The sequence below is a fragment of the Lissotriton vulgaris genome, chromosome 8, assembly GCF_964263255.1.
Source record: "Lissotriton vulgaris chromosome 8, aLisVul1.2, whole genome shotgun sequence".
Lineage (NCBI taxonomy): Eukaryota > Metazoa > Chordata > Amphibia > Caudata > Salamandridae > Lissotriton > Lissotriton vulgaris.
Genome location: NC_141696.1, coordinates 202,492,633 through 202,514,715, shown reverse-complemented (window position 1 = coordinate 202,514,715; position 22,083 = coordinate 202,492,633). Strand labels below are relative to the sequence as shown.

The 22,083-nt window shown below is 40.2% G+C and overlaps 1 protein-coding gene across 1 annotated transcript in view; it reads left to right on the top strand.

Moving 5' to 3' along the window:
• The window catches only part of GRM5 (glutamate metabotropic receptor 5), a 418,371-nt gene extending 409,256 nt beyond the window's left edge, over positions 1-9,115 (top strand). Inside the window, exon 8 of the mRNA XM_086936081.1 lies at positions 1,775-9,115. Coding sequence (XP_086792207.1) covers positions 1,775-2,594 — 820 coding nt within the window. The 3' untranslated portion in view covers positions 2,595-9,115. The remainder of the gene's footprint in view (positions 1-1,774) is intronic.
• Positions 9,116-22,083: the final 12,968 nt, after the last annotated feature.

Below are 22,083 nucleotides of genomic sequence, written 5' to 3'. Positions count from 1 at the left end.
GTTCTAAAAAATTATAACTAGGTGTCTTATTCAAATACAAATTTACTCTTCCTAGATAATTGGAATACACTGATATAGCAAAATGCAGTTAGATTTTATTCAAAATGGCAACTTCACATGCCTTAAAATATATTTGTTTCTCTTTTTTATAGTGAGATCTTTGTCTTATAAGGTTTTTCAAAGGTCTTTATTAGCACACCATATTTTGCCGAACCAATCGAGTAGTTTTCAGTTTGAAGATCTAAAATTAAAATGTATATATTGGAAAAAATTAACACTTAACACTTAATTAGAAATATATGCTTAAAGTTTTAGCAGTATTTTTACAAGCTAGTACAAAATTTAAGGTGTTTATGCTTTTTGTTTTACACAATGGAAACTCCTATAAGTAGCCAGTGCTTGTATATTGTATTGATTTATGTATTCAGGTGTTTTGTCATTTGCAAAAATAGGTACGTGGATATTTAGACACAATTCTAAACTAGAATAAGAAAATATTTTGCTCATAAAATGATTTATTCTTTACCTTTGATAACCAGGTATACCTCTAATCATGATTTTGATACGTTTGTGTGTAACCTAAAAAGCACATATTTGATTCTGTCAGAGCTGGCTCAGGCAGACAAATTTTGAAATGGAGGATCATTAATTATTTACGAAAGCTGAACACCATTAATAGTACCTACATTCTCAAGCTATTTGAGTGCTCAGTGTTGAACACTTTTTTTCACTAATGTTTAGTTGAGGCTCATTTTTAACACTATGCTTTGACCAATATGTAAATGTCATTACAACCAGTGGTGGCTGCTCCCGGGAAGCAGCAATGGGGGTGGATGGGGAAAGAGGGAGAGGAGGTGCGGTGGTAAAAAAAATACACTTACCTGCTGGCCTGCCAGCTAGCCAGCCGCCGCCTCTCCTCCATCCTCTTCCTGGCGTCTTCACTACAAACAGAAAGCAGGAAGTATCCGGGCTCCCGAGCACCCCATAGTCAAACACAACGCTGCCTTGCAGCGGTGTGATTGGTCTGAACACCGTGTTTCATCACTCAGCCAGGGAATAGGAGCCTGGGCAATCTCTCCACCCAGGTTGTAATGCAGCCTGGGTGGAGAACATGCAGAGTGCGCATGAATGTTTGGCTGGCCCAATAGGGCCTGCCAAACATTCATACAAACTTACATAGTGCTCACCACTCCTTTCCCTGCTCTGAGAGCAGAGCAGATCCCTGCGCCTCTCTAAGATGCCGCAGCGGAAACAAATAAAATGATAATATCGTTGAGTTATTATAATTTAATTTTACCTTTTTTTACTGCGAAAACCTGTGGGGCAATGCTCCTCCGCCTTAGTGGAGGAGTTGCCACTGATTACAACATCCATCTAAAGCTTTTGTTATGGCAATTGAGTATTAATCGAATATTTATAAAGAATATATCAATCAGATCTTAATGATTTTAGGTCTCTATTGTACTGCCTGCCAACATCAGAATCGCCTTTTATTTTTTGAGGGTATATTCTTGCACAACTTCATACAAATGTAAGAGAGAAGGTTGAATAGCGTTCATTGAATGCACAGATAGGTTTGTGGTTTTACATGTCAATAAATTAATTATATGGATTTGAATTGGTTTTTGACTCTGTAAAACATTAGCTTTCAATTAGAAAAATAACCTGACCTGATGCAGGTGCATGGAACCAATAAGCAATTTTGAATATGTTAACATTATATTATCAATCTATTATACAATTTATGTAAATAATGTTTTTATTTTTTTTTCAGTTCCAATGGGAAATCAGTCACATGGGCTCAGAATGAGAAGAGCAGCAGAGGACAACACCTTTGGCAGCGACTTTCAGTCCACATCAAGAAGAAAGAGAATTCTAATCAGACAGCTGTCATCAAGCCCTTTTCGAAAAGCAACACAGAGAGCCGGTACAGCAGCACTAATTTCCCAGATGCCAGTGCCAAAATGCTTTATGATGTCTCAGAGGCAGAGGAACACTATCCAGTGCAGTACCGGCCCCAGACTCCTTCGCCAATCAGCACCGTGAGCCAGCGAGCAGCCTCTGTCAGCCACATAGATGACGACATCCCCTCGTTCCACTCTGAGCATGCACAGAGAAGCAGCTCCTCCCAAGGGTCCTTGATGGATCAAATCAGTAGTGTTGTCACTCGATTTACTGCAAACATCAGTGAGTTGAACTCTATGATGCTCACGGTGAATGCTCCAGGAACCATGGTGCCAACACCTCTCTGCGCCTCCTACCTGCTCCCAAGAGAGATCCAGCTTCCAACCACGATGACCACCTTTGCCGAAATCCAGCCAGCGCCTGCTACTGATGTCAATGGTGGTGCCAAGTCCACCGGTAAACCTCCCAGCGACAGTGTCAAAGATGGGCCATCAGAAGCTGTTGCAGTAAAGCCAGATCTTGAGGAGCTTGTTGCTCTAACACCACCGTCACCTTTTAGAGATTCTGTTGACTCCGGGAGTTCCTCCCCTACCTCCCCAGTGTCAGAGTCAGCTCTCTGTATGCCAGCCTCCCCTAAATACGACACTATTATCCTGAGAGACTATACTCAAAGCTCCTCATCATTGTGAATGTATCTCAAGGTCACATTGGGGCTCCACAGCTGTGAACAGACCATTGAAGGCAGAATCATGCTCTCTAGACACTGTCTGCACAGATTCAGTAAGAGGCGTCGATCTCTGCCGCGTTACAAGAGAAGTGAGAGGAACCATATAATGGGTTGGAAGAGATGGTGTTTGAAGACAAGGGGCAGGATTTCTTTCTAGTGGCCTTAAAACACAGGGGCTTTTGAGAAACACTGCGCCTTTGATGGAATGAATGAAGAGATGGTTCAAACAATAACATACCAAGTGCTTTTCTTTAGAGTATCCATGTAACTGCATATACAGTACAAGAACAAACCAGATTGTAAAACAACTGTGAAAAGTTTTGTTCATTTACTTTGATTCTCTACCCAGAGTTGAACCATGACATTTTAGCAAGAAGAGAAGACCAAACATGAATGTACATTTTTTAACAGACTCAAAAACATGGGACCAAAACGCCAGGCTTTTTTAAAGCGGGAAACAAAGGGCAGTAAAGTACATCCACGACCGACTAAACTATCCCAAAATGTGTGAGGCACACGATACACATAAAGGATAGCTGGCATCCTCCCGTAAGTGACTGCGTGATCTAGGGCTTTAAAGTGACTTACCTAAAAACACAAATTTGTTTATGAGAATCTGTTTTTATACATCTTGATCTAACATTGACTTCAATTCATCATCTCCCATTAAAAAAAAGAAGGTCCACTGAAAACCCCCTGATAAAGATTCCCTGTCTTTTTCACATACTTGCTGAATAACACCAGAGTAGCAAAAATATTTTCTGGAGCACTTTTTTGTAATTTATTTTTAGAGGAACTTGTTTTAGGGGAATAATACATTTCTAACTGCATTAATATTGTGAATCAATTGCAAACTTCTTCCCTGTAAGGCTTTTTGCATATATGATTTTGAGCATTTTATGCCTATCTGGGTGGATAACACAAATACAAATTCTGGGCCCAGGATTTCAAATTTAGGGCATGATACCCAAAAGTGTTCCCTAAAAGTTACAAAAGTAAAAATGTAAGACCTTCCTAAGAAAGGCTGTGTAATTTTTATTGATCAGCACCTTATGTGGCTTCCAGTGGTGAACTGTGCAAACCACCACTTAAAAAAGCAATACCTAGCTGGAAAACAGTTTCACCCAACATACGTACCTACCGAACAGTGAAAAAGCAGCATTTATTCTTACCAAGTGAAACAAAAATCCAGCTTTTGCCCCGATCAGTTGGTGAAAGTTGGTGCAAATGTCATTATGCACAGGAAGTTTAGCGCAAATGTCTTTACCAGACATGTGGTCCAAATATTGTTTATGCACCAGTTGGTAAATGCAACGGGTAGTGCAGAATTGCATTTTACTGGTGCAGTTAATGTGACCTGGTCCCAGATTAGGTAAAGCTCTCATTGTTATTAATCTTAAAAAAAGAAATGGATGACTTAAGGTGCAAATAATATTGACAGCACATCCCCCTAATAACCTGGAACATTTAACCCTATAACTCCATGATATTACCCTATTATCCTAGCACATTGCTAACTTCGTTGCATGCCTGGAAAGAGTAGCAGTGTGTTTGATTTCCATCCATGTGTGTTCAGACATTAAGACATCCCTCACAAATGCTGAAACGTGTTTTGCCCTCATCAGACAGCTATCCCGAGGTGCCAAATTAGTCTAAATAGGATAGCACTTGAGATAAAAGGTTTACTGAAGTTCAGAATGATGCAGCCTTATTTTGAGAGAGCCTTAGGGAAAACAGTCTTGAGAAAAAGGCTGGCGTGTTTTTTACTGGGAGAAACGAAGGGAATTTACAAAAAAAGTCACTGTTTTTCTTTTCTTGTAATATTGCTAATGTCAAAGAAGTAATAACAATATCTGATTATCAATTTGAAGCACATTTAGCCATTTCAGAACAATATTTCTACTATCTTTTTGTAAAACTTAAATGCTTACGTTTTGTGTATTGCAAATGTGTGTTGAATAACCATGTAATACAGTCTTCTATATCTCACACGAAAATATTGTATATTTCTTGTTTATTTTGTAACTTTTATTGTGCTCTTCTTTCGATGACTGGTAGTGTTGTCCTCCCACCGTAGGCCTAGATGTAACTCATTTTCTCATCTGCAGGATCATCCACAGAATATTCTGGAACTTTCAAGTTTCTAGCTAAGATGTCGCAAGACCGAAGGAGTACAAAAAAGAGACACAGAGTGGGAGGCAATGTCTTTTCACAATTCCCATATTCTTCCAATTGGCGTATATGTATGTGAACCACAATGTAATGTCTTTCATTGTCATATTGGGCTGAGGTCCTCATACATATGCCACCCATCAAACAGATCATAGAGTGGTACACTATTTTATCTTTTGATTCCTGAGTGATCCAATATGGAAATATAAATATAATCATAGTTTTGTGAAGGGTGTACATAGTTTAGTTCTTTCAATCGTCCTGTAATTCCCCTGAACATTACTACTACTGTTAGTAGCTCCTACGGTTTTTGCCATGTGGCTTTTCATATTAAAATAAATACTTTTGAACCCTTTTTTCTTTCTTTCAAAAAAAAAAAATGCCAAGATCCATCCAATTTCAAAACCTAGAGGAACCCCTTTGTGGTTTATGTGCTTTTTAGTGATGCAAAGGATTGTTTTTACAGCATAGAGAGTTGCTCACGTGCCCCTTAAATTTAGACTGCTCTCTACAACTTCCTTTCACAATTCTGCCCATTCCTTTGTGGACCAGCTGGGCTGGTTTTGATAGAGAAGAGTGGTGGGTTGTGGAGAGTCCTAAACTGTGCAAGGACATTGTAGTGAGCAAAACTTTGATTCTCAGACGTCTCATTTGAGATGCGTGCAGTGGTAGAATGCATTTAGATAGTTGGAGGAACAGATTTGTATATCTGCCGAGTCATGCCTTACAGTTGGCTGGCTTGCACCAACAGCAAATGTACGTCTCAGGCACAGGCTATTTAAATGCACGTTTCTTTATTTGAGTTTGAATTTGAAAAGCAGTCTTACAAAGAAAATATAAAAAGTCAATATACAAAAACAGGTAATTTACAATAAAAAGTAAGAAAATAAGATTTGTCTTCACAGACAGAAGCCATTTACACAGCGTAGCAAGTGGATGTTTGCTTCTCAGTCTTATAACTCATCTAAGAGCAATAGCTTTTAACTTCCTCAAGTAAATAGTTCTTGAAATGGGTCAGTGCCCTATGTGTGTCTTTCCTTTCTTCATAAAACAAATAGATCACACCTTTCACAGTTCTTTTGAAATACATTTGGAGACATAGTAAAAATTAACTACTAATCTTATATCAGGGGTGTCCAACACATGTCTATAAAGTTCAGATCCATGCAAAATGTGCATGTTAAATTTAGTATATATACCTGAAAAGTCATTTATATAGTCAACGGTTATACTGAAATTTGGACATTTACAATACACATAGACTAATTTGGAAGACCACTGCTTAATACAATGTGTAGCACATTATGTGAAGATCTCAAAGAATATCTTTAAAAAGACCGTGGCATTACAATTTCATTTGAGCGGGTTCAGTATACGCCAACTGGAACAACCCTTCCCTCACTTTATCTTTTTGTGCCTTTTCTTTTCTTTCTCTCTCTCCCTTCTCACACCTCCTTCACATACACCTGTCCCCCAGTCACTTACTTGTTCTTTCTGTTTAGCAGTGATCCCCCACCAAGATTCAAAACCTGTATTGAATCCTGCCATTCTTTCACAGTGCAGTTCGTAGGGGGGGGGCCATCATGAACACACTGCGGTATATGTTGCTGACACCACATCGTATTTTGTAGAATTAAATCTATTCACATGGCAGCTGTTTTTCTAATACATCTGGGCCAAAGTGTGGACACAATCTAAACCTTCAGAAAAAGAAAGCTGATAGCTCTGTGGACTTCAGATTCATCTGATTTCCTTGAATGTATGTGTGCATGGATCCATAGAGGATTCTTATAAATTGTGATTTTGAAAGGGAATCGCTTATTGAACATTGTCACTATAAAACTGTGGATTATCAATCTAGGTAGTATTTTCATCTTTCACCAGCACATAAATACCTTTTCTAAATATATTGTAAATGTGTACAATAGTTACAATGAACTTTGTGTTGGAGATGGTTAGGAGAAGAAACAAGGTTTTGTCTCCAACTCTAGGTCCCACTGTTCAGTTGACACATTATTTGTGTTGCCTAATAAAACATTATGCCTGTGATGAACCCCTTACTTCAATGTGGTCTCGGAATTCAGTTTTCATTTGGCCCAATGTTACTTTATCTATAATGCCTTATACATCAAACAGGAGTTATGATACTTCATCTTTTTCAAGTTTTTCAAAGTGTCACAAACAGTGACAATGTTTATATAGAAAGCAAGACTCTAAGTTAAAGCTGAGAACGCTCCTAGATCAATGTCTAATTCCATTGTAGACACAATGCTATTGACTAGCATGCACATAGAGGGGGCAATGCAAACACTGTCCGAGTTTCAGTAGACTATTATGTAGTAATTCTTTTGGGTCCGATTCACAAACATTTTTAACTGTGTGAATTAAAGTGCTGAAATTGAAAGTGGATAGTCAAGCATGCTTAGTTTAGTTTCAATTCAAAGTGCCAGAAACGTCTTAGTCATGGAAATATGTAATCAAACATTGCTGAATTTATACTGAGTGCGAATAACTTCGGTACTGTAAAGTAACACCTACATGATTCTAATTGAGTCCTCCCAGGGATTGTCAGATTAATGGTCTGGGAAAAGCACTGCAAATCAATTAGTTGCCTGCACTCAATCACCAAATATTGAGGGTATTTCCAAACAAAAATAATACATGTATAATACATATGCCACACTTATGTGCACTCATTAATATACTTCTAAAATGATATATGAAAGTGCTGTTCAAAGTGGGTAATGCTTTAGTATTGCCCCTTTTGAGAGGGTTGCTGGAGCAAGTAATGCATTCAAAACATTATTTTCCATGAAAACAGAAAAAATAACAATGTTTTTGTAAATTCATTTTTTTCTTAGACTTACACAGGGTAAATCTCCATGCCCCATAGACTCATAAATATTCGATGGAGCATAATAGACATGCAATATGAACATATGTGAATAGTTTACATTTCCCTTCATAGTTTCAAAAACCTTTAGGTAATTTACATATACACCTTCTCCATTTTGAATCTGGTACCTAATCATGTATTTAACAATGTGGAGATGTGTGGTACACATGCAGACTTGTGGGACTCATTTTCCAACCTGGCGACTTGAGGTCCATTATTGCATCTTTGCTTGACTGACATCTTTCTTAAATTAGTGCCAAATGAATGTTGTGAGTAATGTCAGCAGCAAGTTGACCATTAACAACCAGGACAATATAGGGAAGGACGGACTTAGAAAATGAAACTGCCTTCCAAAATAAAGAAGCAAACATGTCCCAAAAAATATATACACGCAAAGCATAGGTATTTAAGGCAATGGGGGCTATCAAAATGGTATTATTTTGTAGGTCTCCCACAAATACATCATTTTTTGAGTGGGAAAACGTTCTTTTCTAAAACCCATCATGCAGAAGTGGCTTTCAGTTTGGAGCTATCTTCTCTAGCAGCATCATTCATGTGCATTATCAAGATGGAGTGAGGATTAGTTGCTAATGGCTAGAGCTCACCATGATGGTCCTATTACAATCTAGATTTTAAAATATGTATGCAAAAGACATCACAGGATTAGTCCTTGCCATAATGTCTTATTGCTGAACAGCTTGATTGGCCACCACCACACTATACATGTGTTATGTGCTATAAAAACACTTCAAGCGAGCGGCTTGCACATTATGCAAATTTCGTTCTGAAACAAAAATTAGGACTGCCGGGGCATCCATTAAACGTGCTGATGGATAAAATCTGCAAGTAAAACGGCTGTCTGTTGTAGGTGATAAAAAAAAGGCCTGGGCCAATTTAGAAGAAGGGAAACATGGTTTAGCCAATTAGAAGAAAGTGTACATGTTTTATATGAGCAGGCAGATAATCCCAGAGTTCAGAACGCTGCATGTGCTGCAGTGCTGCACTGTTTGCCTTCTAATTTCATATTCATAGAGAAAGAAATCCAGTTTATGCATGGTGAATTTGCATTAGATGTCAGATTCAAGTTCAGAGGAAAATATGGCCCAGTGAACCTTTGTTTCACCAATTAGTGGTGAAACAAAGGTTCAATGAGCTGTAAGGCAAGCAAGCAAAATGACCCATGCCCTATGGTTTAATAGTAAAAGGCAGCTATAGATTTGGGGCACTGGGTTCTTCACCCCCAGTGAGGTATGGTGATAACTACTGCCACTCTACTACTATGAAGTAATGTTGTATTACTGCATTTCAGGATTGCATTAATATTATTTATTTTATTTATTTATTTATTTTGAAAGTTTTATATAGCGCGAACAAGATCTTTGCAGATATCAGAGCGCTTTACAAAGCAGGGATACAAACAGGAGAGTGAATAACAGGCCATTAGGCATAGCGTAGATGTAGGTAATAAGTGGGGTGGGGTAGGTACATGAGGGAGCATAGTAAAACAGGTACATCAATAGTGATAATAGTACAAATAAATGGGAGCATAGACAGTCAGGTAAGTCAATAATACAAGTAATACAAATAATCAAAGGGATCGAACAGATAATACAGATCGATGCAGAGTCTTTAAAAAATCCACAGTAATAGTTCATGAGGATAGCTTTTACTTCAAAATTGATCTTCAAAATTTCATGCAGGTACTGAAATCCTATTACTTCTCTATGCTGAAAGAGTTTGTTCCTGTTTGAGCAAATATGGAAATACTGCCTTTGTGCAGTTCACTCCTTGTTGCTGCTTGCACTTAAGAACATGAATGTTCAAAATGGGTTGCTGCACATGTTGCGCTCCTGCAAACTCGCAATTGATTTTACAACATGCAGATAATAGTTAGTTGATGGCAGCGACCTTTTGTGCCCACAAACATGATATAGATATGATTTTTGGCATTTTATTTGAAGTTGGTGTAACACATTATATTTGTAGGCTTATTAAAATAATGATGGAAGTTTAAACTTTAAACAGAAGAAAAGAACACTTGTTTATTTGAAATACATAAATGAGTACAGTCCAAAACTCACACAAAGATACTTACTTGAAATGTATTTGACGTTTAAAGGTTGTTAGCCATGTTCTCTATTTCTATAATTTCCTTGATTAGTTCCCAGAAAAAGTTCTCTGTTTATTGCGGAAGCACGCATCTTTACCTTTGTTAGTTATGTATCACCCAATCACTGGGTTTAAATTAATTGGCTTCTCTTCTTGATAAACCAATTGAGCATTGTGTCGTGTACAGCTCAATCTCTGTAAAAACACATGTTTTCAGTCAAACATATAATGACGCTCATAAAATGGCACTGCGGTTTAGGAGTGTGATAAGTTGCAACGAGTTTTGCTGCTTTGTGACGTTTTTTAACACTGCTATCTTCATCAGCTACACAAAAGCTGCAAACTCTTAGAAAAGGTTGGTGAATATTTCTACTGAACATATATTTTTAGGAACTCTTTTAGTGAGAAATTTCTATTGTAAAAATGGCTTGAGAGAATATTATGCTACAAAAAATGTAATGAAGAATCTGTTTCCATAAGTGAAGTTGGATGAATTTGGGAAGCTCCCTATCTTTGCAAACTAGTTGGAGTGTTAGGTTTACAATTTAACTCATCCCTTGGCAATATCCAATTCAATAAGATTACTAGTGCTACCTTTCTTTGGAAGGGACAAGACAAATGGCTGCACATTATGAGTAGGAATGTACGAAGGCTTTCCTCGCAGCCTTGAAGTTCTAACGAACATTATTAATAGGTTTCCAAGTTTTACACTTACCGATCGTAAAAACTTCTGAATACATTTTCCTTCATCTAGGTTTTTATCAGATTGAAAATGTTCCCATATTACTTTAACAATCGGTGCATGGGTGAAGACATAATGAAATAAATAAATCTACTTCAACATTACAAATTGAAACATTCAGAAACTTTACAAAGCATTTCTGGTGTAAAAACCCTAATGACTAGTGAGATGGGCAACAATGTAACTCCCACCCTTCACCATCAAACTTCCTTTTTGCAGCACACTTAAGATGTGGGTGAACTTCCAGCACTGTGACACGCTCCTTTTGTTGCCTCTTCTTCATTAGTTCTAGTTCCAGGATCTTACTCTAGTAGCAAAATAACTCGGGTGCTCCTGTTGCCTTTGGTGTCTGACAGGTATGTCCCAAATTTTCCGCGAGACACAGCGGGTCTGTTTCCCAATGAAGTAAAACATGGACTTATACAGACCCACACTTACCTTTGGAGCACATTTCAGATTATTTTTAGTTTGTAGAGGTTTCCAGGAGTTCTCATATAAGGTGGTTACAGTTTACCATGTGTTATACTGGAATTATTTTGTGAACTTCAAGTTCGACAGGAGAAGGCATCTTTGTAAGTGTTAATGTACAAGCTGTACGATTTCCACTGTGATTATAATTGGAATGGCCCATTAAATCGTTGTGATTACCCACAATTCTAAATGTCCTTGGACGTTTACTAACCTGGGAGATTATCTCCACCCTGGAAAACTGTGTTCATCCCACGCAAGCAAATTTATTCAAACATACAGGTATGTGTGAATACATGTTTTTTGATTTCCAACCACTTTTTCTGAATCACTACACTAGTAATTTGTGGACCAAAGTTCAGATTAAATGCTCTAATGACTGAGAACTGGGCCAAGGAATAGCAAAGTCACACAAGGGGTCTTTTCTGGAAGATATTGTTCTACATCATTATGAAATGAATTCACACAAAGATGCAGAAACATATGCTATTTAGACATTGGAACGTCTCATGACGAAAGAGAAGGAAAAAACTCCAGTTCAGATCAGCAGTGTCAGTACAGCTTTTATCCGTCTGGCTTTACACTGAGCCCTAAGCCTATTTCAACCCTAGTGTTCCCAACAAACAATTCAAGGTAAGGCATCCATCTGTTCTTATTTATGTTTTGCTCAATATTTTTGTGTATAGACTTCATTATGCATGGTCACAGAGGAAAACACAAAATCCAAATATATTAATACAGCACAGAGGAAATAGAAGTATGTTTCATGCAAGTCATTATTGTCATAATTAAAACACAATTCCAAATGAAACTAAATAAATCAGAAGTTTTAGTATGTCATGGTTCTTGAATATACAGCAGAGTATGAGACAACATTCGTTTTTTCTAGAACAATACTTGAGTCCTTCATATGTGGTTTGGTGTGTCCTCAGAGCAAAAAACCATAACTTAAATGGCATTAGTTAAATACATACTATGTGGGGAAAAGACAGACATAAACAAACCACATCAACTGACAAATTGTTTTTTCAGACCTAAAAATCAGTAGCAAATGATTTGCCCTTATTTGCTATAGTTGTCATTTTCCCCTGTGCAACTTGCTTTATGCAAGTTAATCAGTCAGGATTTTTTAAGAATTGAAATGTTTTTGCAAAAAAAATTCCTAACTGTGAAATATTTCCCTTCCTATTGTGTACTGTCTAAAACACTTCTGTGACGTCATTCTTTAATACACTTCTCCATAAGCAAACCACTTTATCTTCTTTCGAATAACATGCTCCTTTTATACAAAGCACAATTTAAGATGACTAAGTTTGTGAATCACCCAAAAATAATTTTTTTCAACCATCAATACATCATTTGTCCATGATCACATTTACACGGGAAAACACATGTGAAACAATCCCCATTGTTTGCCTGTTGCTGATTATTTGGTCTCGATATTTATGTCCCCCTGCTTGTGCTTGGTGTTTAAAAGAAAGAGAACGTTGAAATTGGCAAATTCACCTTTTCCATATTAATGGGTTAATTTGGATGGCATGCTCACTGATGTGAGTAGAGACTATGGATGTGGCTCAAAGAACAAAAAGAAAACAGTATATTAAAAAAGACGTCTTAATCCAACTGAAAGCTGAGCAGTGAGGTAAACGTTCTATCATTTGAAATGTGAGAATTCCATTTGATTAAGTGTGTTTGATACTTTTCGTACCACTGATCCAATTATTTGTGAGTTAACTACTTCCACTGCAACACAATTCTTGCCCTTCTTGGAATCAACACACATGTGTAGAAAAGAGTACAATTCCATATGTAAGTTTGCCCGATGTGATGCTAGATGGCTCCCCCATTTCAGTGGTAGACTTCAACTTTTGAGTTATTACTTTACGTCTGTGAGATGTCCCAGACTCAACACTATCTATTCTCACACTATATACTGTGAAAGAAATGTTAACACAAATGTTTTACAGACCATGGAGAAAAACAAGGTTCATCTTGTTGATGGAAATAGGTGTAAATAGATGTTCTTGTGGGAGTGATAATGTTCCAAACATAAAATAAATGGCAACATTTCTATGATATGCCAAATAATATACCATGTATATTACATGTACTTATAGAATGCAATGGCAGCTGGTGGTACAGTATTTGTAATTAGAACTCATTATCAATGTTTTAGAATGATGGTGCCAATTCTAAAAAAAGATTTGTGTGGGCTACACGTGTGGGTAATTAAATTATTTGCATAAACTTATAAAAGAACTACATGTTTTTAATCTTTCTGCAGGCAGTTTATCTTTTTATGTTGTTGTTGCATATATTATTAAAGGAACTTGTGAATGCCATGTTATTATTTCGATGTGAAATGAGGATGATTTTTCATGGACAAAAACGTTTATATCAGCTTTGGTTTTGCTTTGTACTTGTATAAATGTAATTTATTTTTGGTATTTTTAAAATTGCATTTGCTTGTTTCTAAATTATTTACATCATGTTACAGTTGATGTTTATGTACAGTCAGGTATTTTTGAACAGTATTAAAGACCTGTGATATGAATCTAGTTTCTTTGACTTTTCTTAAAAGAGAGTATCAAAAAGGGGTTTACAAGAATGAAATAAAAAATGCTTAATTATTATAAATGTGTACATCTACAGCTTTCCTTCTTTTTAAAACAGCCACTCCAAGCTGGCCCCACACATAGCCATTTGCACGGGCCGGCAGGATTTGAGAGGTGGTAAAGCGTTTCATCAGGAGCAGAGGTTGAAGTGGAAGGGATCTATGGGGCTCAATATTCCCTTGATGTTTTCATTGTACCCAAACAGCCACTCTACATTTTGCTAAAGAACTACCATTCCTGAATTGTTAACGACCACCCTAGGTTAAAAGGGATGGAGAGTGGATCCTGCACTGTGAAGGGATAGAAAGAGTAGGGGGCATATTACCAAGTGCCTTATCGCCGCTTTAGCAGGAATTTTTCCCGCTAAAGCGGCGATAATTTTATCGCCCTATTACCTAGCTGTCGCTAACACCAGTTAGCGACAGCAAGTAGGAGATAGCTATCTTCTTGGGGCCCAATTTGCATGTCAGCGATAATTATCGTTAATGACATGCAAAGTGGGCCTTCCAAGATGTTAGCGACTGGAAACAGTCGCTAACATCGCTATCTCCTATTACCTACTTTTGGAAATATTTGGCTAAGCGCGAATATCTCCAAAAGCCACCGCCTGCCCAGAGCAGTTCCTAGCCATGTTATCCAATGGTAGGTGGACAACATGGCTAAGAGCATTAGCTCGGTAATGCATGAATATCGCTGACTTTTCAGCGATATTCATGCATTTCGGCCGATTTTGAGATAAACCTTGATAATAGCAAGGTTTATCTGCGATAAAAATCGGCGGAGCTCAGCGATAATAATATTGCCGCTAAGCCAACATAGCGATAATTATCGCTAGTTGTTGGTAATATGCCCCTAGATATCTAGCACTCTGTGAGATATTTGGTTGTTGGTTGGGGGTGGGGTGGGGGGGGTGAGCCCTCCTCAATAAACAGCCACAATAGGGTGAAGCACAAACGTCACTAAACTAACCTATGCTTAACTCTCTGGTAGCTTGGCACATAAGCATCAGGCTTAACTTAGAGGTAATGTGTAAAGTATGTATGTAGCACACAAACAGTAATAAAGTGAAAACACAATTAAAAAATGCCACGCCAATAAAAAAAATAGAGTATATTTTGGTAGTTTATTTGAACCCAAAGCAACAAACATCCAATCAGCTGTACCCAAGTTGTGCCCTTCCAAGATTTAGGTAAGTATGGCGCCTAAAAGCACAAAGCACCACTCACTGTCAACTGGTCATGCTAGACTGGAAGAAAGTCAAAGGTTCAGACTGACCACAAAGGCTGTAGTGCAAAGAGCAGGCTGGGAGTTATGGATGCCATCGCCATAGCGTGAAGATCTTGTCAGGCATCGCAGACAGTCATTGCTGGAGCTATGCATTGGTGGTCACCGCCGACTGAAAATCTCACATTGCTGGTGGTCGCTATAGTGCAAAGAGTGGGTGCATCAGCGTGCCAGGTTGACTGTTGACAGGATCTTTGCGCGAACTGGCCCGTTCACAGTTGTGAGAAGCCCAAAACTTCAGGATTCTGCCTTTTCTTTCAGGAGTACCACAGCTGATGCCACACTTGGACCCGAAATGCACCTCTTGGGGATCTCGTAATTACTCCACAGAGGCCAGCAGGGATTCATTGAATTTTATTTTTATAAAACTAGATCCGCTCACCAGCACAGCCATAAACGTACAAGCATACAATAACATAACAAAACAGAGTCTAGCACTTAAATGCAGGCTCAATATGTCAGTAAAAATACAACAACATAACCCAGGCCAGCCATTATTTCTCAACAGTATCACGTTGGAACTGACAGTTATTGATCAGAAATGCCACGTTCAGCCGTAATTATAAAAATACTATGAAACATTTCTAAAAAGAGAACAGTTAGTCAAAGTGCATAGTGCCCCTCAAGCAAACAGCAGCATGCAAAAATGAACTGACACAAAAGCAGGTTTCAACATCCATAATTCTCTTAGGTATAGATATGCAAACCTGCACTGTCTCTGGTTTCTGCTCTTCAGTAAGGGGACCAGGTACTGCATGGTAAATCTTATGTAGTACCCAGAAGAAAAAAGAAATTTCAGCACAGATTGGCAAAACAATCATTACAAGAGCACGGTTGAAAATCAAGATTGTGCTGATAACCTAGAGGGAAAGATAACAGGTATTTAATGATATCAGCCCTAAATCAAAATAATAGTGCTCAATCCCATCTTCCTCCAGCGTTCCACAGATAACTAGTGATGGACTTTTCAAGACATAGTAGCAAATAGTTTGCAGCTGTAGGTTTGAGGGATTCAACAGCCAATCTGTGACCTTGTGCCTGTTCTAATAGGAGGGCTTGAACTTGCTTTTTCCCAGGTAAATTGAGGTGTGCGGTATTAAAAAAGGCTTGACTAAGGCCAGATTCCTCAAATGCTTTCTTCACATAAGCCAGCCAGAGTATGGTCAAACATTTGTTGCCTGTTAAGCAATCGCTAATTTGGCCAGCAGGGCTTAGGCAGGTCTGGTTGCACGTCCAGGCAGATCCAGTGCAGCAGGTAAGCTGGGCAGCTGCAGCGATGCCTCTGGGGCTTATTTTGTCCCTGTTCAGAATATGAGGCCAGCTATCTGTATCTCTGAGTCACTCAGGTGGCCTGAGATGAAGGGAGCAGGTCCAGTCTTCCTTTGCAGACAGAAGGACAGGCCTTAGGCAGCAGGGCAGTCTTTTGGAAGCAGGGCAGTCCTTATTCTGTAGTGTCCACTCATCCAGGAGTATACAGAAGAGTGGGTCTGAGAGTGTTAGCTTCATATCTAGTGCCCAATTTGAAGTGGAAGAAACATCTGGAGTTTTCCTCCCACAGACGTGTCTGGAGTTTTCTGCCTCCCTGCCCTAGCTCCACTGGGTGTGAAGTTCTTTGTGTGCAGGATGAGCTAGATCCTTTGAGGTGCGGTTGTGGGAGGACCCGCCCCTCCCATTCAGAAAGAATGACCTCCAGTACCTCTTTTGCGATATTGTCTGACCGTAGTGTGGTAAATAAAGATTTACCGTATACTTAATTTCTATGCGGTATAAGTTTAATAAAATAGCTCAATCAAAATGAGAGGCAGAGTCCGTGGAGTCTGAGTTTATAAGGGTTTTATTCCATGTAATGGAATGGTTCGAACCATGGTATCATGTTCCATCACCGCGAGGGTTCAGGAAGGGAATAGACAATGCTTTATTAACAGTGTACAATATATATAGTAAATGCATACAATGGTGATGGATACAGAAGGCGTAACAGCTGGAAGAAACGAGATAAGAACACATGTACGTAACAGAAGGCGTGCACGAGGGCGTACACGGAGGTGTGTGCTAGAAACGTCACATGAAAGTGTCACAGGTGGGTGGATTCATAGAGGAATCCTGCAGTGTCAGCAGAAATATATGGCTAGATGCGCGCGCAGGCAACATGACGTGTGATTGACGTGAAACTGGAGGGTAAAGGGGACTTGACATTTAGCTCCGAAAGAGGAGACAGACGTCTGGCATGTCAGAACAACCTAATCCCAAATCATATCTGATATCTAGTGTTTGAGGAACTGTATTATCTAGAAGGAAAGGTCTCTCGGGTAAAGGCTATTCTATACTGACTGCTAGTGCATGCATATGTGACTACGTGTCTACGTGTAATGCAAGGGGGCCATGGGCCTACCATGGTAACTGGAGCAATGAATTTCTTGCACGGAGACAGAAAGGCCGGGCCCTTTGCTCTGCAGCTGGGGCGATGTTTACCTAAATCACTAGACAGGAATGTATTTTCGGGGAGCGGAGCAGATAACTTGAAGGCAAAATACGGTCTTGGCAGGCAAGCAGGCCGAGCCGGGCACCGCTCACCGCGCAGGGAGTAAGGTAAAAGGTCAGGGATGCAGATCCAGGCTGCAGCTCACAGGAGGCAGAAAGGGCTCGATGGCAGAAATCAGGGCCTAGCTCGCCAGAGCCAGGAAAAACGTGAAAGTGCACCATGTAAAGACGGTGGCACGGCATACTTAGGAACTGAATTATCGATCCATTCATGGTGGATCTGAAAGAGGACATGTTAACGTTGGACGCAAATGTATTTGCGTCTTCATAGCTGGTTGTGGAGGGAAATTACATGTACTTGAAGCACGTACATGGAGCCGTTGGGGTTCATAGTAGGGGACACAATTGACCATAAAAATTCATATTACCTCATTCCCTCCTTGTCCCCTACGGACCCTTCATGATATATCAATCTTCATCAGTCCATCTATTTGTTCATATAACATCATTTGTTCTTCCTTTTTCAGGCGGGATTGTGAACGTGAACTTGGATGAGGAATGCATGATGTGGCGCACAAGCCGCAAATCGCTGGCCCACACTGTAAACATAGGCAACAACTGAATATTATGAGAAGGGCTATTCCGAGGAAGGATAGGACTTTCCATCCCCAGGCTGATAACACGCTCCAGAACCAACCAGACCAAGTCCAGGTGCCTGGATTCTGATGTATCTGACTTGCAATCTTATGGAGACGGGTTATGGCTCTATATACTGACGGTGCGTTTTCTGGAATGAAAACACAGCAACTCGATCCGATGACTCTACAAGCTCCGCCCCTATCGGCCAGGATGACGTCAAGAACAAGACGATTTTGAAGAACAACAAGTCTCATAGCAGACTGTTCCTCTGTTAAGTTGCCTAGGGCGGAAGTAGTTTCATTCACTACTGCTTCGAGAGTTCTGGTCAAGTGACGTATTGATTTGCTATTGAAGACAGCTCCTAAATAGGGAAAGAAACCTTTATTGAAATCTGTGTATCGTTCCCATGCCGTTTCGGTATAGTCGACAATCGGGAGTTCTCTCTTGGGTCTATTAGGTACTGGACGGGAGTTCTTATGATAATCAGGTGGAGCTAGAAAAACAGGTGGCAGAAGGAATGCAATGTAACATGTCCCATCCCAATCTAGTGGCAGACGTATATAGGCTGTATGACCACAAATGAAATAGGAATGGCGGGTAGCTTTGAATGTAGACTTGCCTTTATCACTGAATTCAATCACAGTAGTACATTTACTATGACCTAGGTGTACTGAACCATTCTTTCTGACACATAATTCACCCTTGACTGGTAATACTGACATAGCGGGTAAGTCTGGTCCTGTATCGGACTGGACATTCAGAATCATGAGGTTAAGTGTATAATTACCTAATCCATATACTTCATTTTCTAGATCGGTCCCTGTCCTTTTGGGTAGACCCTCCTTGTCAGGGAAACATACTTTGTGCATAACTATGTTCAGATTTCCCCATACCCAATTGCCCTGATACACTATGGAGTCGGAATTTTAAAAAATTATTAAACTAAACCATGCACCACAGGAACCATTGTGTGTAAACGGATACGGAAAGAGGGGCAGAACTCCCTTGTATTTCTGATAGGGAGGGAGTCGGCCACATATCCAACAATTGGTAGCATTGCTGGTCTGATGGGAATGATGTAACATACTGATGAAAGTATTGTTGCGCAGCGCAAGTCGGTATGATAACTCGTGAGGGGGCAATTCACTGAAAGTATGCTCGACAGTGCTATTTGGGAAAAAATGTGCATGTATGGAGATAGGAAAGTACATGTGTAATAATAAACTTGTAGCAATAATCGTAAGACTCAGAAAAAACATAATCAATAATGTAACAATGCAATGGCTGCGGAGAGATTTACAATATTTTCGTTTCTTGATCTGTTTCTGTCTATCTCTCTCTCTATTGGGATCTAACTTGTACATGTCAGGAACCTGTCTAACCGCTTCACCTAGGGGAGGACTTAAACAATTAAACTGTCTGACTTGCTAGATCTCAATTTTAGTTTGTACTCCTGCTGAGGAGTTTTCTCTACCAGGGGGAGTTTAGTATCAGTCTCTGAAATGGGGCAGGGCTGAGAGTCTATTTTTGGCGGCAGTCCATGGCATTTCTTGATGTGGCTCGAGTGGAGCCAGCCCTTGCGGCCCTCCACCTTCACTGCTGTCCTTGTGGTTAATAAAACAAGCTTCGGCTCCTGCCAGCGGGGCTCCAGCGGACTCCTCCTGTCGAAATTCCGGATAAAGACCAGATCTCCAGGAACGATCTCGTGTGGCTTCACCTCGGTGTTGTCGGGAAAGGCTGCAGCTACCTGTGAACGACATGATTGTAGTGCAGACATCAAGGAAGCAAGGTAATCTGTCAGCATAATACAGTCAACATCTGTGATCTTACTTGGCAGAAGCGTCCCCCATATATTCGGTGGCCTGCCAAAGACCACCTCGTACGGGGATAGCCCTGTTCTTGAATGAGCTACCATTCTCATGTAAAAGAGTGCAACTGGCAATGCAACTAGCCAGTCTACACCTTTCTCGGCACAAATCTTAGCAAGGCGCGTTTTCAATGTCTGGTTATGTCTCTCTACGAGACCTGCTGCTTCGGGATGTCGGACACAATGGAACTTCCACTGATATCCTAGCAGGAGTGATTCCTGCTTCATAAGCTCGGACGAAAATGGCTGACCATTATCTGAGTACACGACACGGGGCAAACCATACCGTGGGAAGAATTCACGTACCAGCTGCCTGGCAGTGGTCGGAGCAGTGTAATCTGGGACTGGATATGCTTCTGTCCATCGGGAAAGTGCACATACAACTACGAGGACATACTTGAATCCTCGACAACGTTCCATCTGGATATAATCCATCTGGAGGACTTCAAAAGGGTAATCGGGAGGATGAAATCCACCTTGCTCTACGGGAATGCCTTTACCTGGGTTGAACTGACAACAGATCATGCAAGTACGCACTTTCTGTTTTGCTGTTGCTCGTAAATGCTTATTGAACCAGAGGTTTTGAATACTGTCTAGCATGGCTTTTTCTCCTAAATGTGCAGGACTATGTGCTGTATTAATGATAACTTGAACCATGGAGTCGGGGAGAAACCATGTGGCTTTTCCCTTCGTCATCCATCCCTGTTCTGTCTGTATCCCTCCTAGTTCAGTCCATTTCTTGATTTCGTCTGGTGTAGCATGTGTCTGTATGTCAATTACATCTAGGGCGGGATCCCTAACTGTCATGCAATGTGTCGGTGTCGGGACTACTGTCTTCGTCATGTCAGTTGTGTGAGTATGAGTCTGAGCTGTATGTTTGGCTGTTCGATCTGCCAGGTCATTACCCTCGGAAATGGTATCTGTAACTTTCGTATGTGCTTTGCACTTCATGATAGCTATGGCTGTAGGCAAGTGTATTGCTTCTAACAGAGCTTGAATGAGGGGTCCGTGCTGGATCTTGGCACCGTGAGAAGTTAAGAAACCTCTCTCTTGCCAGAGAACTCCGAAGTCGTGTACAACTCCGAAGGCATAACAGGAATCTGTGTATATGTTAACTTTCTTATTCTTGGCTCGAATGCAGGCTTGGGTCAGAGCAGTGAGCTCTGCTGCTTGGGCTGACAGGGTGTCAATACGATGTGTTTCTATAACTTCAGTTTCCGTCGTGACTGCATATGCGGCCACTAACTCTCCTGTACTTGTTCTCATACATGAACCATCCACATAAAGTGTCAGGTCGGGATCTGGTAATGCGATGTCTGTCAAGTCTTGTCTGGGTTTCGTCGTAATGGTAATGACTTCAACACAATCATGTGCTAAAGGGTCTGTCTCACTTAATGGCAAAAGTGTAGCAGGATTCAATGTATTGCAGCGTCTGATTTCTATGTGTGGCTGAAACAATGTCAATTCATAACCTGTCAGTCGTGCTATAGTCAAATGTTGAGTCTGTGTTCTGTTCAAAAGGACTTACACGGCATGTGGAACTTGTACTGTCAATTGATGTCCTAATACTATGGAATCACTTTGTCTAATCGCTAGAGCTGTTGCTGCTACAGATTTCAAGCCCACAGGCAGAGCCTGGGCTACTGGGTCTAATGTACTAGAAAAATAAGCACACGGTTTGTGTGAACCTGCTTGATCCTGGGTGAGTACTGACAATGCGGTACCTTCGCGTTTTGTGACAAAAAGTGTAAAAGGCTTGTTGTAACATGGTGTTGCTAAAACTGGTGCTTGACATAAGGCTTTCTTTAATTCGTCAAAGGCTTGTGTATGTTCCTGAGTCCAAGGGAGGACAGTCGATGTCGCTGCCTCCTGGGTTGTCAACTGTATGAGTGGCTTAGCTAGGAATGCATATTGTGGAATCCATTGTCTGCAATAGGAAGTGAGTCCAATAAAGGCTCGTACTTCTTTCTGTGTCTTGGGTTGCGGAAGATGTGCAATTAACTGTATTCGTTCAGGTGTAAGCTGCCTACCCCACTTGGTCAGCAAGTGCCCAAGGTACACCACTTGCTGAGCACAGAATTGTAGCTTCGAAGGAGACACCTTGTGTCCCTTGTCCGCCAGGAAATGCAAAACCGTCAGTGATGCTTGTTCACATTCAGGTTCGCTACGGGCGGTGAT